We start from the raw sequence: 17,165 nt of genomic DNA, 5'->3' as shown, positions 1-17,165 counted from the left end.
CAGCATCCTTTGATTTGTCTTTCTGAACACACGATGGAAAGTAGAGGATGCAATAATTCGCTGTTGCACTCCACATTTAGGTTCAACTACAAAAGAAAGGAGTGACGCTCGCTGGACAAACACATGCACAACCATTCAGACACAACCAACTAACAGTAACCTAGTTCAAAAGCAAAAATGCTGGAAACAGAACTGATGAGGATAGAACAAAACATCATCCTTATCAACTACACGTGAGGACCTAGATGAGGAACAGTGTACAGAAGAATTAAGAATGAAACAAATTGGAAACAAATCCATGTCCACACATCACTTTCATCACTCAAAGACAGCACATATATTTTTGGATTTTTTTTTTCCTATTTTCACACACTTTCTTGTTGATCAGGTTGTTGATTAAACATGGATTTAGGTTAGTAAATAAAAACCAGCAGGGTTACATGTGGGGGGCGGGAGGTTTAAAGGGGTTTCTCAGAAGCCAACATTCTGAGATGACCCTGAATTTGATGATGGTCAAGATCCAGTCAGAAACAGGGAGGAAGGTATTCCTCTCAGAAGACTGGTGTCTTCTGTTAAAACTTGGGATATTCAAATGTTGCTGCTCCCTACGGAAAGAAGTCAAGAAAATATGTTAGATTACTTAGTAAGGAAATGTTAATAGTAGCTTGCAAAGTTTTGTAAAACTGATAAAGTCCTAGTCAATAGCTGCAAGTGTAACTTCGACAATATTTTTGGCATCACTGGGGGGATTCTCTGTCCAATTCTGGGATCTGTGTGTAGCTGTTGCAGCTTTCTGGGTTGTCGTAGTTGAAGGTAATGTTGAGTTGAAGGTTTTGGCAGCTATGCTAGTGAGTATGACAGTATAAATGCTGTATATACTGAATGAATGTTAAAACTATTGACTGTTGAGTTTAGCTTATATTTTGGAATTGTGGGAGAATAGTAAGTATTTCTAATGTCTTTTTAAGTGGCTGGAGAATAGGAGGATTTGAATTAGCAAAGATAATGCACTGTGTCATTTAGCAGCTGGGCAGTTTTTGCATAGCCATCTTGTATTGTAAGTCTTAGCCATGTGATTTACTGTCTGTTTTGTGATGCACTCACATAATGATCAACAATAAAATTGACATGCCTACCACAATGGTAAAGACATTGAGAAACAATACATTGTAAACAAAAGAATATATATATATATATATAAATATATATATTGAATGTTATATGTTTTGTAACCTCCTTGTCCACTTATGTTTAAGAGAGGGAGCTAAAAAATATATTTTTATATAAAACAGTGTTAGTGAATCGCTGAACCCAGAGAACCATGTTTGTTCAATTGCCTTTTGACATTCATAATCATTTTAAAAACTCACCTCTGGCACATCTCCAACAAAGTCAAAAGCAATCCCATACTTGGGGATTTGACTTGCTGGTGCACATAGGCAGGACTGCTTCTCTCCTGAAGATTCCACTTTTTGGATCTTGCTGACTGAGACGTCCATCTGTCCACCTGCAATTGCAGCCTCTGCTGTTTTGCAGTCTAGGCATATTTCTTGCTCTGCGATTGGCAGAAGGGCAGAGGAGCCCTCCTGTGAATCTAGAGAAGTCTGTGCACTCTTCTCCATGCCAGACTTCTTTAATCTGGGTAGAAATTTACCAGATTCAAGTTCTGACTTCCCGTAATAAGGGCCCTCGCATTCTGCATCTTCCTCCAGAGGTTTGAGGTCAGCCTGAGGATCGTCAAAGACATCCACTGGTGGCGGGACGGGAAAACTCATCTCTTCCTTGTCAGTCTCACCCTCTGAATCACTTACTCCAGCTGGTGACAACTCGGAGGCGGAAATGGGTCTGAAATGAGTCCTAGGGGAAATGCGAATTGCCCGATACTGAGTCCGGTTGATGCCATATATTCGCGGATGGAAAGCTTCATTCTCAGTGTCGGAGCACAGGATAGACTTGGGCTTGAACCCAGGACTGAAAGAAGCCATGTCATCGGGCTCGAAGGAACACTCTACGTGGAGGACTTGAGAGAAGGGATTGTTAAAGTTGAAGGATGCAAACGGGTATTCTAATCCTTGCTCTTCACCATGCAAGCCTCCACATGTTCCAAGCAAATCTTCATGGAAGATGAATGAAAATCCCTTATTCAGCCCATCTCCACCTCCTTTAATGGCCTGGTCACTCTGCCCGAAGGACACAAGGGGCCTCCACAGGGGCCGGTGCCCAGGAGCAAAGCAGCTGCTTGTGTTCATGAAAACATCTGTGCCTGTGATGGTGAGCATGTCTGAGTTGGAAGCAGATGCTGCTGCGGCAGCACACTGAAGCAGACTGTCTTGGGTGTCACTTGGTGGAATAACAGCCCAATTTTTATCACCACTCAGTGTCTTTAGCTCTCCATACACTCCACCAAGAATAAAGGATGTACTTTCCTTGTCAGAGCTCAGGTTCCAGGGCTTGGACGGAGTCATGTAATCCCCGGCACTATCTACCTTAGACAGTTTGTTTTTAGCTATATCCCGTTCCTCTTTCTTGTTTTCCCAAAGGTGATACTCTGAGCGCTGCACTGCTTTCTTTTGAGGCCCCTGATGTGGAACCTCTTTCGCCTGAACCTTCAGACAGCTGCAGCAGTAACCAGACTTGTCTGAGAATAAACCCTCGCTCAGTTTTTCACCTCCTTGTCTGGATGTTGCAGATTTACCATCTCCAATTGTAGTCCAAATGTCCTTTATGATCCCTGAGCTGTAATCATCACTCTGTTGATGTGCGTTATCTGAAAACATGCCAGTACTGTACTGTTTACTCTCATCCTCCTCCAAAGCAATGCCACAAATGGATTCCAATTTAGATTTTTTGGTGAAGGTCTGTTGAGATGCTGTGCTAAGACTGACCTCCTCGCACTTGTGGTCAGTTTCTTCCTGTAAAAACTCCAAGATCTCGTCCTCCAAGTAAGCACCAGAGAGAGAAGGGATGATACAATCAATCTCTTTGTTGCCGATTGGAGCAGAATCCTCTGTTGCAGCATTTCCTTGTTCATTGTCTGAACGAGTCTCCTCTGAATGTGACCACGGACTGCACGTTCGCGTAGAAAGGTTAGAACAGTGTTCAGTTTCGTCAAAGGCACTATTTTTGGTCCATATTAACAAACGAGACTGTTTATTCGAATGTGGGTCGAGACAGCTACTAGAATCAGTGTTGTTTTCTTGACAAAGAGCGAGAGAGTCGTGGGGGAAAGGAAATGTGGGACTGTCATACTGCAACTCAAAAAGTGAGAAGCAGGATGAGTTCAAACCAGACGGTTCACTGGCAGCTTTAGGAACAGGTAGCTCCTCCATGTTTCCAGATAGTTTGCTCAGGGTGAACGAAACACTATCAAGGAGGGGGGAGAGGCGAATGGGCGAGTCTCCTATGAAGCTTTCTCCATCTATATCTTCTGAAGTAGATGGCGAACAACATCCCCACACTTGAGCCACGTTTTCGAGATCCTCCATTGAGAATCCAACGGGTCCTGAAGCTTGCTGCGAATCTGCCAGTATTGCACTTTCCCCTTGCTGCTCAAGATCATCTAGAACTAAACAGCATTCTGCCTCCACTTCTTTTTGCTCTTTGCTTTTTTGTCGAATCATGCTGAGGATTCGACTCTCTTGTATTGAGGCACTAGTATCCAATATGGATTGATAAATATCAACTTCATAGAAGTGAGTAAATTCAGACAGATGCTTGTCATCTAAATCTATATCCTCTGGCTGAGGGCAGGCAAAGGTCCCAGTGAGTTCAACAGTTTCGTCTTCAGCTTCATCAGGCCCTTCCACAAAGTGCCCATCCACAAATGAACCTGCTGCGAGGTATGCTCTCTGGTAGCTCTCGTTCGCAATGCAGATTCCCTGGATTCTCTCTGGCAGCCTTTCCATGTCTGTCGACAAGGTGTAGCTTTCCATAGAGTCCATCTTGTTGCGATATTTTGTTTCCAACTTGCTTTGTCTGCTGTTGAAAGGAACAAAATACTCTGTGATGGGCTCAGTGTACCAAAGTGGCTCTTCCATATATTCCTGTTTATTTCTGACCTCAACTCCAGACTCCTTTCCCTCCACCCAGCCATGATCTTTACGAATCTCCTTCAGCGGTCTTTTCCCCCTTTTATAAAGCTGCGGTTTTGTGACACCTCCCGTGGTGCTACTACTGCTCCCCCCATTGTTTCTTCGCTCTTCTCTGTCAATAACCTTTACCTGCAGCTTCACCTGTGAGCTGTTGCGCGTCCTCTTATGCTTTGCAGCCTCTCTTGACTTGTGCCTCACTCTAACTGCCTTTATTCTGGATGACTTAGTGTCACCCTGATTCCCACTGGAGCTGGAGCCTGCCTCACTAGAGCCTGAAGACCAGGACCTGGGTCTGTATTTGCCCTCAGATCTGTGTCTGGTCTGTCTCTTGGAGTGGAGGTTGGATTTCTCTTCAGCTGCTGCACCAACGTGATACCGATTTTCTTTCTCTTTCTTGCTCCGTCGCTGCTGGCTTCTTTCGGTGACAACAGTGCACGCCTCTAGATTCCGCTCCTTTGTGGCCTCACCTTCACTGTTGCAATCTTTTGGGGAAGAGGTGTCGGTACTGGTCTGTGGGGCCGCTGAGGATGATGAACTTGAATATGCGCTGGCCTTAGCTTTGTTCCACACCGTCATAATCTCTTGTAAACAAACTGGCTTCTCTGACAAAAGAGGAAAGGCTTCATAATACCTACAACCATAGGAGACAGGGGGAATTATTTTTATTTTGGAGCAAAATATACCTCAGTTAATCAAATTTGTAACACAATTGAATTAAGGTAAATAAAAAGGGTTTATTTTGCAGGCGCCAATATAATTACTTCAACAAAACAATCCATGGTACAAAAGGGCAAAACACAGAAGAATATAAAAATGAATAACACTTCTTTTCAGAATACATTGCACTGCGACTATTTAAACGCAACAACTTAGTTGTAAAAAAATTCTAATGCAACTCACATTTCCACCTGGTCCTTTGACAAGGGGGACTCAGCTCGCTCAGGAGACCGAGAGCCATCAGATTTCTTTTGAATCTGTTTTTCTTCTGCAAAAGACATGTAAAGACATTTTGAAATGACAATTATAATGACAATGATTTATGTAATTGTGATCGTCAAAATCTTAAACAAACCTTTCTGTTTGTTTTGGATGTCCTTAAGTTTAGAGCAAAGCTCATCAACCAGGCTCTCAATTCCAGAGTTCTGCACAGAAGAAGGCAAAAGTTTGCGTAAGACACTTTAATGTACTGTGACCATGTAAGTACTGTTTGTTACAACCACAAAGATGTATGTATTTGATTAAATTAAGTTGCATGAGTCAGACAAATCTGCAAATATATTGGAAAAGTAAAAGAAAGACACCCAAAGGATTAGGAATCTCATTTAACATGTAATGTTAAATCTGTTAAATTTCCCCAAAACGGTGTGCTTTTAATTTTACTGAATTCTTATCTAATTACAAAAATCCAATACAAGTCCTAACGATCACAAAACATTAGACTGTAGACAACAAAAACAGCGATAGCAAAGTGTTAAAACAGCAATTTGTGAAGGCAACAACAATATTGCACCATAGGTATAGTATTAACACAAGTCAAACCAATAGATGAGAGAATAAGCATTAACACAGTACTGTCACTGACTACAGTGCACAAATGCTTTAAAACACACCCCATTAGTGCTTTATTTCATAAAACCATGAACATTTACTCATGTTGCTACGTATGCTACGTATACTATACACAAGTGACAGGCTAGCCACAACTATGCAGGCACTGCTGACAAAAATAGCCACACAAATTACAAAAAGCTGCCATAAAGACCTGTGTCACTTCATAGCCGACAGATTTTCTGTTCATCGTAATGGAAAAATAACATTTCCTACCATGCCACTCCGTAAGAGGTAAAGCAAGGTTCTCTCCTGCCCTGTGTTTCTCCTTGCATCACTGTTCTTATGCTGGTCAGCTGGCAGTCAACGAAGTATGCAGCTTACTACTGCAATCCTGCGTAGCGGGCTGGTTAAAAAATAGACTGCATAGTCCAGTCCCAGGAGAAGAGCTCACCACTCCTCTTGCCTTTTAATAAACCCTCCCCCAGCTCTGTCACTCTCAGCTCGAGCACACCTACTGTACTACTACTGCTGCTTGCAGAGAGAAATGTAACCAAATATCCAGTCATTTTTCCCCCATCAAGAAACACATGCAGGCAGAGTTTAGCTGGAGCAGCGACCTCGTGAACAAGAGAAAGCAGCTCTCGCACTGGAGAACTGATAAACTCCGTATGCAAACAAATCACACATTACGTAAAACCATGCAAAAACCGAAGACCAGTGCCCAGTTCCTTCATAAATCTAAATTATAAGACAAACTTGTTTTAGTTAAGAAAACTTGCTCTAGATTAAGTATTCTCATACAACTTGGTAAATAACTTATTAAGATTTGAAATCTTTCTCAAAGAATGATCTTACCAAAAGGGGAAGCCGAAAAAAGTGTAACAAGCTACAAGTGCAGAAAACAGAAACTCCAAATACAAGGAAAACAGAAAGTAAATATATTTAGATGGACATAAATACAATGGGTTGATTGAAGAAGTGGACGTCCTGTTTTTTAGGAACAAGAAGAAAATCCTTTGTAACTATTTATTCCTTTATTAACAATCCAAAGCTGAAAATTTTAAATCAAAGCAACCCTCGAAATATGTTTAATTTTCTTGATTGGTTTCAATTTACTTCCTGAGTTGTTTTTACTTTTATCTTTTTTTTCCAAACTATTTTTTCAAAAGTGTAAAGAAACTTGAATTTAGTCCTTGAGACGAGACAAAGATACATCTTCTGCAAACGTTTTTTACTTATACAATAGAAATCCTTGACTTAGTTTTCAAAGGCCTTTCACATACTGTACATATTAACCCAGAGACCGCGTGAGACTGTATGCACTAATTGATTGGTCAGGTCATTTTCCTGCTAGATTTAAGATCAATGAAAGAAACAGTATAAAAGGACAGACAGATTGTTTCAAATTAAACTCAAGAAATCAAGAAATTATATATTACAAAATTAAAAAAAAAACATTGTTCAAGATCATTCATAGAATAAAAAAGTAATTACTGATTCATTGAAACCTTATCAATGTTTTAATTCCATAAGGCCGACTTCGTTATGAGTGAATTTCTTTGGTAAGATTTCTGTGTATCTCACAACTGTGTCCGTCTGAGAGGTATGTTAGCAAAATAAAGCTCCTTGACAGAGAGAAGACTATGTCCTTATAGCATTATTGAAACCCCTTGCTTCCAACAACTTAAAAAAAAAAAAACCCTTTTGAACCAAGCTACAAATTACCCACTCCTCGGAAAATTGTGAATCAAAATGGAATTGATTCAGGAAACCACTATTTGTTTCCACTTGTTTGTTTGTTTTTTCCTTTTACAAGTTTAATAAAAAAATTAGTCAGGTCAATCAGTTTCACAGACAAATAAAGCACAAGTAACCCACACCTCGAACACAGATTCCCACATTGTTTAGCAAGAACAAAGCTTACTTCATCAGATGCGGAGCGCAGGCATTGCACAGCGGCTTGTTTCTTCATTTCCTCAAGACTCAGGTCAGTCCCTCCTTTCTTCTTACTCTTACCCCATTTCTTCCCAGTTCCCTTCTCCCAGCCCAAGAAGATGTCATTTTCCTTTGAGACAGAAAATAAGAAAATCTCAGTGGCAAAATTGACATAGTGTGCAAGGAACATCTGTCAAACCTACAGTAAGGTGAACTTGAGTTACAAGGAAAGTGTCAAAGTTAACATTACTCTAAAACTAATATCCTGCTCTCATTAAGATATTCACACACAGAAGACAAGCATGTAAAGATAAGTAGAATTTGAATGAGATTAATTGGCAAAACATTTTTGTCAATTTGTTTAATTAATGTTTATTTGATGTTTATATTATCAGCAATGGGACATAATCAAGAATGATGGATAAGTTGTACTATCCATGTGCCAAATATAAAACGAAGTCAATAATGACATTAAATACAGATAAGGTGAATAAGTTCAACAGAATATTTTATAACTCTAACGACAAATTAGAAAAATGTATATAAGATGCAAACCTGGTCCTGCAGGTCGTAGTCATAACTGTCATGCAAGAGAAGACTAAGAACATAGCGGGTGTAGATCATAGCATCAATCCCGCATTTCTCAAGCTCCTGGCCTAACCAGCTTTGCACTGGACCCAACGACTGGAGCAGGGACATCTCTGAGGCAGACAGGGAACCTACGAGTGGGTAGGGGCAGGAGAAGTTTTCAGGAGGAGCCGGACCGTCTGAATCGGTGCTCACTGGACGCATGGGACCTCAGGTGTTGGCCATTCTCAGGTTAAGCAACATTTTGATGGGCAATTCTGGGTGGTTGGAGAACAAGGGTGTGTAGAGAGGATGAGGCAGGGCCTATCTGGAAGATGGGGCCGTCACTCCAGAAGGATGCACTGAAGCGGCCCTGCGTGGGGAGGCATGGGGATTTTTTAGATTTTTTGATTTTTTTTATTGCTTGATTGCAAAAAAAAAGGTTTTTTTTATTCGTCGGACATGGCTTATGCTGCAGATCTCAGCGCAAAACACAGTGTGTGTTTGCAAATCAGTTGAAGGGGTCCATTTTTCAGCTGGGTGTCACTTCACCGGCACAACCTGAAATAAAAAAAAAGAACATTGCATCAACAAATAATTAGCTAATAGTTTAGAGTTTCAGTCAAACAAAATGTTTATATAATATATAAGATATTAAATAGAACTGCCAGTGTAAAAACATTGTGATCCAACAACTTCACCTCTGTGGAACAAAATCCTTCTCCTGGAATATTTCAATGCATACTTTCACAAAGAATATTTATACTGCATGTACACATGATCAATTGCATTTAAATAAATATATTGTGTAAATATGTAACTTATTTTGCCATAGAATTGAAAATAATTACTTACTATGATGGAATAAAATGTACAATGTGACTAGTTTGTATCTTTGCACCTAAGCTATTTTACTGCTGATTAGCAATAAGAAGAATTCAACCATTCATCGAATCTTTCATACATTCATTCATTCAATGAAAGCATGTCTATGTGCTACTGCTGGTTCCCTTTATGTCCTTTGCAGCACTTTATACTTGCCCTGCGTTAGTTTTTTCGTGATATCCAAACTCGGACAGTACAGTAAAGTGCAGCTGTGAGGGAAAGGCATTCTGTCAGGTGCAAGTGTTTTATATGGCTGCGATGGATTAGGGGAAACGACGCGAAGAGCAAATGGAGTCTGGGTCCATTTGATTGGCTGGGCCGCTCGTCAGTCTCCGACGCCGTATTATGGACTGCCCGTTAGAAACGTCAAAATGACGAGCAAGATACGACGCTTTGCCTCACACAAGTATACGTTTAAACACGATTTAACTTCCATGGCATTGTGTCAGTCCAATAACGACACTAGAACATCCGAGGAAAGCCCCCCTAGCATCAAAGATAATAACGAAATATGGCTGACGACTTTCTGCAACCGAGCTGTTTCATATATGAGCATTAGCTCCGGCTGCTAGCTGGCCAGAGCCGACACATTACAACTTCATGTCACTCTACAAACATACACATAATGAGAACAACACCATAATGGAGTAACTGCGTAGTTAACTGACGTTTATCGCCTTCACAGTTGGTCAGAGACGAACGCAACGGTCAACTGACAAACGCAACACCGCAGAGCAATAAATGTTTTTAATCCCAAGGAAATGTTATCACTATACAGTAAATACCGTGACCAATCGTAATTATGTTAAAGGAATAACCGTCAAACACTGACATTATAATATGGCATTACTTTTAGTTTGCTACAGCATCATATGACGACAAGGTTAGTCAGATGAGCGACCTTTAGCTAATGAGCTAAGTTAGCCAAGTCAGCGACTCCGAGTTCCTCGTCACTTATAATATAAACTTTATTACCTTGTTGCTAATAAACCATACCCAAATGTGACGAGGCATATTTTATTGAGCGTTGCCTTAACACACAGTCCCCGCTAAGAATGCCAATACTTTGGTGTATCTTTGGCAGGTGAACTGGGGTTGCTACATCTACGCCGTACATTTCCCATACGCACAAAAACATTAGGCCACATCTAAAATTATATTTCAGTGAAAGGACAAAACTACCCCAAATAACAAACAGTATAATGGAAAGACTGCCCCGCTGTCAAACAAACGTCAACTAATGCTGTTGTTGTGACCGAGAGGGAGGAGGAGCAGCTGCCCCGGTGAGAACACCAAAGGACTGTCAGACGTTTTCCCTTCAAAATGTGCGCCATATCGTCATACAGCGAAAGCAAAGCCCCAGTCGAACATAGGTCTGGAGGGAATAAAACCACTACAACATGACGCTAAAGCTGTCGTTATGTTTGCCGGCTCACTTACCTGCCGTGGTCTGAAGTAGACAGGGGCAGCAAAAGGGGAGCGGCTACTTCTCGCCCGCTGCCGTTCCGACCTCAAGCTCTGGAATCCGCTGCGGTAGCATCGCGTATCATGGACGCCGACAGAAATGGCGCTGTTTTCACGTTCGCTACTTCTTCAACAACGTCAGACCAACCGGAGACATTCGGGCTCAAATTGAATCGCGGTTGTTAGGCGATGTCCCGCCAGACAGTAGCCAAAATGGCGAACTCCGGAGGTCAGTTTCACTCGGAGAAGATCGACCGTTTGCGCCACCCTCTGCGTTCGTATCCAGGCAACGAGGCGAACTCCTGCCAGCCTGTTCGCATAGGTCTGATTCATCCGCTGTAGTGTTGCATCAGAAGCCCAACTAGTTCCTACGGAGGCCCGCAGATGACCTGGAATAAAAACTCAATAAGACCTCTCAAACATAGACAAATAGTGAAACATTTAATAATAATATAATAATGCTATACATATGACCTCAAAACATATTTGGAACCTTTATATTGTCATCTGTTTTTATAGTTGACAAAAAAGTAACTTAATAAGTAAGTCTTAAAATATTTGTTGTTTGTATTGAAGAAGTTTTGATTGGTTTTTATTATTTAGAATTATGACAATTTGAAACTAACACAGGGTTTTCTAACATTACAACATTATTTCGGAAGCTTTATTATTTTACAAAAGATATAAACCACATAATTTACACAACACAGAGATATAAATGTAAAGCTCTGTTCAATACAGAGATATGTAACACAAAAACTGATACTGCAGAAACTAGAATTATACGGAAATGTTTTGTTTGTTTTTTGGGGGGTTTTAAAAATATTTTTCTACTGAACTGTTTGAATGAATGAACAAATGAATGAAACCAGGCAGATTATCTCTTGCCTTTGTGTAACTATGAACAGCTCCTTTTACTCCAACAGCAGTGTCACAATTACAAACTGACCTATTTATAGCACCACCGCTTCTCAAGAGCAAAAAGTCTACAGCGATACATTGAAACATGACGCCTGGAACATTCTCATTTCCACTAACTGTTTATAAAGATCGTACACTGCAGGGAGCGGGGCTTATTCTTCACAATGACCACCTGCCCTCTTTTATGGATCCATAGAGTACGGCACACTTCATTTGCCCTTTGACCTTAGGGTTGTGATCCCTGGGGTGGGCGGAGTTGTAGCCTATTGACCAGCTGTTTGTACTCCAATACGCCCCTGAAAAAACACTCACATACACACACTCACACACACACACATATGCTCAACTAGCCTGCTTATTAATGCTGGAAAAACACAGAGACCCCTTTTATTCTGGTGTGCCTGTTAAACTATAGTTGACTGTTGCAGTATTTCTGCATTCATTGGGATCCAAGTACACATTGTATCAGACACTGGACAGGCGCAGTACTGCATGTGCGGTGTGTTTAGAACGAAAGGGAGCAAATGAGGACACAGCCAGAGGGTACTGGGTCTGTGCATCACTCATGCATATGCTCACTCTGCACTCACCTCACTCACCGGGTATTCACCGTAGTAGTGAAAACGCACTAAAATGTGCTGGTGCAACTGACATATTATAAACCCGTTATCTACAATATCGCTCCACTCCCCCATAATCCCTTGAGGCCACTTATGAGACCCTTTGATCTCCATCTCGATCCCAGCAGCCAAAGGCCATTGATTGATATATTGATTGTTTGAACAACAGATGAAGGTGAATGATCAGGATATTGCTTTTCACCACAAATATATACAAAATAATCACAAGTAGGTTTCTCAATAATGACTTACGATACTCTATATGATACGCATCGGTTTAGTTTTCTCAGATGTTTCTGTTCTGTCTTGTCTGATAACATCTGATCTGGTTGAATGTCAGCCTGAAGCACGGTAACAGCAACGGCTTAACAGTCCATCCTTGATCTCTCACAGCGTTTTCACTTGCGGGTGTTAAACAAAGGTCAATTCGCAGCAGATGGTACAGTTAAAAGGTGGCCCATAATCCTCTTCTGGAGAGAGGAAAAGAGTGAGACGGCCAGGAGTGGGGAGGAGGGAAGGTGTGTGGAGGGGGTAAGAGGCCCTGTCAGGTTTTCTGTTGAAGGCAAGGAAAACAAAGTGCTTCCGCTGAAGCTTTAATGCCGCACGCCACCTTGGGAGTGAGTTCGTGGAGCCGTCTGAGGTGAAACTGCTGCCTTACTGGTGAGGTTTTTTAAAGTCAAATCCTCTATTAGTCACTGCTCCTGACTCAGATGATGATATGTGTTGTGTAAGGCTGTCAGTCAAGGCAGGAGTTTTCTTCTTCTATAAATTGTCATAGCAAGACAGAAGCCAGACATTACCTCACAAACGAATGTACATCTTTCCCATGAGAAATAATATGCCCATTTGTCATCCACATTTTTTTTTAGAAACCAAGAATGACAATTAGGACAAACAAATTACACATCAATGTTCTTAAATGATAATTGGCAAAAAGGTGAACATTATAATTTGAAGTTCAAAATCAAAAACTGTGGCTGTCCAGTGATAAAAATGTCTAATCAAATTACCTGATTTGTTGTGGATTTATCAGGATTAATCCAGATTAAATTGAATGAGTCGACATTCCTAAATATGGTATTTTATTGTATATGGCTGGAACAGAAAGACAAGCTGAAAGGAAAAGAGGAAGAAATGTATATGTTTTGTTTTGTGGCTAAATATGATGAAATAATTAAAATGGAAATATATCAAGAAACAATATGCAAAACGACAACAAAAATTGTCCCCCTTCCTTAATTGTCTTGTTTTTTTTTTTTTGGCTTCAAAGTGTCACACTGTAGGTCTGTGGGATGTTGGACTTTAGAATGTATTGAGAGTTGCTTTCAAGACTCGTGGTCCTCAACAATATTCATCGGTCTGCAGTCAACCTCGATGAAGTCGGTCTAACACATGCTGGGCACCTCACCTGGAGTAGAAGCCTCCACAAACTCCTCCTCGGTGCTGAGATGGTATTTCTAACTGGAGGTGCTGTGGTGAAACCCAATTACTACGCTGCAGTGTGTGCAAATGACAACACTTGTATCGATTGGTCTTTTTTCTACCTATACTCTTTGAGTTATGGCCAGTAGTTAGGGGGCGCTGTGAGGTGCCAGGGGGACTTCCAATGGAATATGGCACGCTGGACATAAGTGTACCACTCCAGCCTCCAGTCACTAGGTGGCAGCAACTCATACAGTGGTTTGTACAGATAAAAATGTACATGTTATCAGGTTCTCAATAGTAATTCAATTCGCAGGGGTTTGGGTCGGGGGGGCATGACAGACAATAATTGAGAACCACTAAGCTAGGCCTTCTCTCTCTTGTCGCAATTAGCCTCAATGAGCAAAGACAAGTGGATGGATGGCAGGATTTTTTTTTTTTGGTAAACAATCTGATTAATTGAAGGAATTAATCATCTCAAGTTAACAGGTTGATTCTGGCATTACCCTTTCCTTGCAAAGTGGAATAACTCAGCAAAATCTTGGACTACCTCTGCCAATAGCTTTGGTTTTAAGCTTATGCTGAAAAGAAGAAATTTGCAAGGAGTGAACAACTTTTGTGAAACAGATACAGCACCACAGAAAAACCATCTGTCTGCATCAAGTAGGCTGGTTTTGGAAGTGCAGAATGAACTGGGACCAGTGTACAGTGTGTATGTGATGATGAACTGGGCCCAAAAGTTATTATTACGTGCCTTGTCTTGTGTTGTGTTCATAGTCTGTTGGACAAAGTTATTATTACGTGCCTTTTACCTGTACATACAAGAGAGACCTAATTTTACCTGCACTTCTTGTGTTGTGTTCATAGTCTGTTGGACACTTAGCTAAAATATGAAAACAATTCACGGAATTTATTTTCATAATCTTCCAGGTCACACGGGCCGACGTGTGGAGATTAGTCACAGCAGGCGCCGGTGCCATGTGTGAAACAAACATGTCTGAGTTCTTTCAGAGAATGCTTATAATGTAAATCATTTTCTCAGAGGAGAGGACAAATGACAAAAGAAAATTCTTCCAATCCACTCAACGAAAAGTTCAGAATCTTAAACAAAGTAGTGTCACTTTGGTTCCTTTTTCCATCTCCGGTGTTGTTTATAGCAACCTGCCAGGACTCACACGCACTCTTTAAACTTTGTGCTTACGTGATGTTGTGTTCCCAGCAACTTGCCCCTCAGGCCATCCAAAAACACAACCCCAACGTTGTGTAATTTTTTCACCTGCAGTACTCCCAGTTTGTCAACCTCCTCCACATACTGCTCTAATTTATAATTATGGTCATGTCAGGTCTTGCAGAGGCACCGGCGCTGCAAATTCCACATTTAATCAAGGGCTAAATCAGACGAGGGGCGCAATCATAACTCTGGTTGAGGAAGACTTTGAATCGAGTTCAGCGTCAATGCTAACTTCATTATTGACTAGACGTTAATCAGAATTAATTTTTGCAGTTTTATTACTAATCATGTTCTCCTTCGCTTCCAAGAATGCCCAAAATATAATTACAAATGCCATACAACTTGAATTTTTCCTCACACGACTTTTGCTTTAAACCGAACATTCAGATCTAGAAAGTTCTAATAAGATTATTGAACATTTACTCCTTTTTTCTAACACTGATGACTTAATTTTTATATGGTAATCACAAGCATTTTCAAACACTGTCATGGCCCCAAACGCTAAAGAAGTCCCCAGTACCAGTAATTGAGCTCAAATCTAAGTAGTATGAACATCAGAAGCTCTATGAATGCCTTAGTTAGATTTAAAATGTAATTTTTTTCCCCCTCAACATTCTTTTTTATTTGACATACAGCAAACCCTTGATAACTCTGCTGCATGGACTTTATTAAATTATTTTTAAGCTCCTGCGGGCCATACAAAATGACTTGGTGGGCCGCATTCGGCCCCCAAGCCTTGAGTTGGACACGTGCCTTAGAGTTTATAACTTTCATCGATGGGATTCTGTTGAGTTGTGTTCATCTAGAAAACTCTATTTTTTGGAAAGCGCCAGTGATATTTTCCCTTGCTGGAAAAATATGTTGAGCTGTGAGCATTAGGGGAACTACAATCAGGAATAACCACAAAGTACCACATGCATTTCATTGACCTAATGGTTTCACTGTCTACATAGATCCTTTTAGACTTATCCTAATTGACCTCCGTTTCATGCAGTGCTGTGAGCGCCACTGTTGACCCAAAGCAGGCTGCATCGAGAATTTCAGTAGAATCCATTAGGAAGTTTTCCCACCACAAGTCAGAGTTTTCTTCATCTTTACAGTGGTGAAATGATCTTCCATGATTAAAAATGTTATATTATGATGAGAGCCACACTGAGGAGAGAGATAACATTATAGATCCACAGTGGTAACTACTGATTCTAAATAACTTACAGGTGTGTGTGCTTGAGTGATTGTTTGACTGTGATGGACCAGCCAACTGTCAGGGATCACCCAGCCTTGCCCAATGATTGGAACCAACTAGTCAGGGACCCAGCCTTGCCCAATGATAGCCGGTATTGGAAGCAACTAACTTCATGACCTTGGAAAGAATCAAGCCACAGAAAAAGAAGAGAGTTGGAGAAGAAAATCAAATTAATGAGTGGATGTAAAGGTTCATGTTATTTTGACGTATGTGCCCCAGGAGGTCAAATTCTGGGGGAAGGTGGAATGTAACAAATTACATTTACTCAAGTTACTCTAATTAAGTATTAGTACTTAACAGACATTTTAGACTTCCCACTATTTTAGTAGAATTTAAGCATAGTAAAGATACTTTTACTTAATTACATTGTTTTAGTTTTTTCCATCTGGTTATGGCCTGGTTATAAAATCACTGAGACAGAGAACATAGATCAATGAGCCTGATGGTTACAGATGAGCTATCGCTTCCTATTGTTATGGGGAAGCCTGTTGTTTAATCAGCGATTCTGTAATGATTGCATTACAATCAACAACTGACCCATTCATGCAGTTAACAAAACCTCCTGTCCTTAGGGGGTGGTGTATTCCAGACAATGACATCAGGAGAGATTTTTTTTTTCTTGAACTCAGATATGCTCTGTCTGACAGCACTTTGATCACCAGATAGCTGATGTGCGAAGGCGTCTGCGTCGTCGTACTCTGTAGGGGCCACCGATGGCCAAGGAGGACAAGGTTTTCTTGTCATGTGTTTTTTTCCGTGAGGGTGTGTTTGAGCTGGTGTGTTTATGGGAGGGGAATAACACAGAGACCAGGTTTGTTCAGGACAGCACGCAAACCTCACGGCCTCCAATGACATCACAGGCTGTAAAAGTGCAGGGAAGCGTGCATTACGTAATGCGTCGGGAGCGAGTCCGAAAGACAGACGACCTGTTAACAGCACATAGATATGATCTGCTCCGAGTGCAAAGAGTTTTGGCCTCGGCGGCTTCTGTTAACCTGCCTGCTGTCTGCCAGTGATAAAAGACAAAAAAGCAAACAGTCAGTTGTTCAACAGGTATACAAAGCACTTTGAAGTCTCATCTGTTACAATGACACAAAACCATAAACTTGTTTTTTGACTTTGATTTCAGTCAAAAGTAAAAAAAAATATGTCGGTTATTTATTTATTTATTTATTTCATATTAGCAAACTCAAGTCGTGACATGTTTGTTTTTCTCTTGTATTACACCTATTTTT

General features: G+C 40.8%; 1 protein-coding gene across 1 annotated transcript; it reads right to left on the bottom strand.

The window, feature by feature from the left end:
* Positions 1-588: 588 nt before the first annotated feature.
* On the bottom strand, positions 589-10,815 carry kiaa0232 (KIAA0232 ortholog). The gene is made up of 8 exons (XM_025061555.1): positions 10,470-10,815; positions 8,133-8,705; positions 7,567-7,707; positions 5,164-5,233; positions 4,992-5,076; positions 1,371-4,722; positions 1,234-1,264; positions 589-605 (listed from the first exon to the last, which is right to left on the bottom strand). The coding sequence occupies exons 2-8, from the start codon at positions 8,367-8,369 to the stop codon at positions 589-591; spliced, it is 3,933 nt and encodes a 1,310-aa protein (XP_024917323.1). The 5' UTR covers positions 8,370-8,705; positions 10,470-10,815.
* Between the last annotated feature and the right edge of the window lie 6,350 nt (positions 10,816-17,165).

This window comes from Cynoglossus semilaevis, chromosome 1, assembly GCF_000523025.1.
Source record: "Cynoglossus semilaevis isolate Cse_v1.0 chromosome 1, Cse_v1.0, whole genome shotgun sequence".
NCBI classification, from domain to species: Eukaryota; Metazoa; Chordata; class Actinopteri; order Pleuronectiformes; family Cynoglossidae; genus Cynoglossus; species Cynoglossus semilaevis.
Note: the sequence above shows the minus strand (reverse complement) of the source record. Positions and strands in the feature narration are given on the sequence as shown.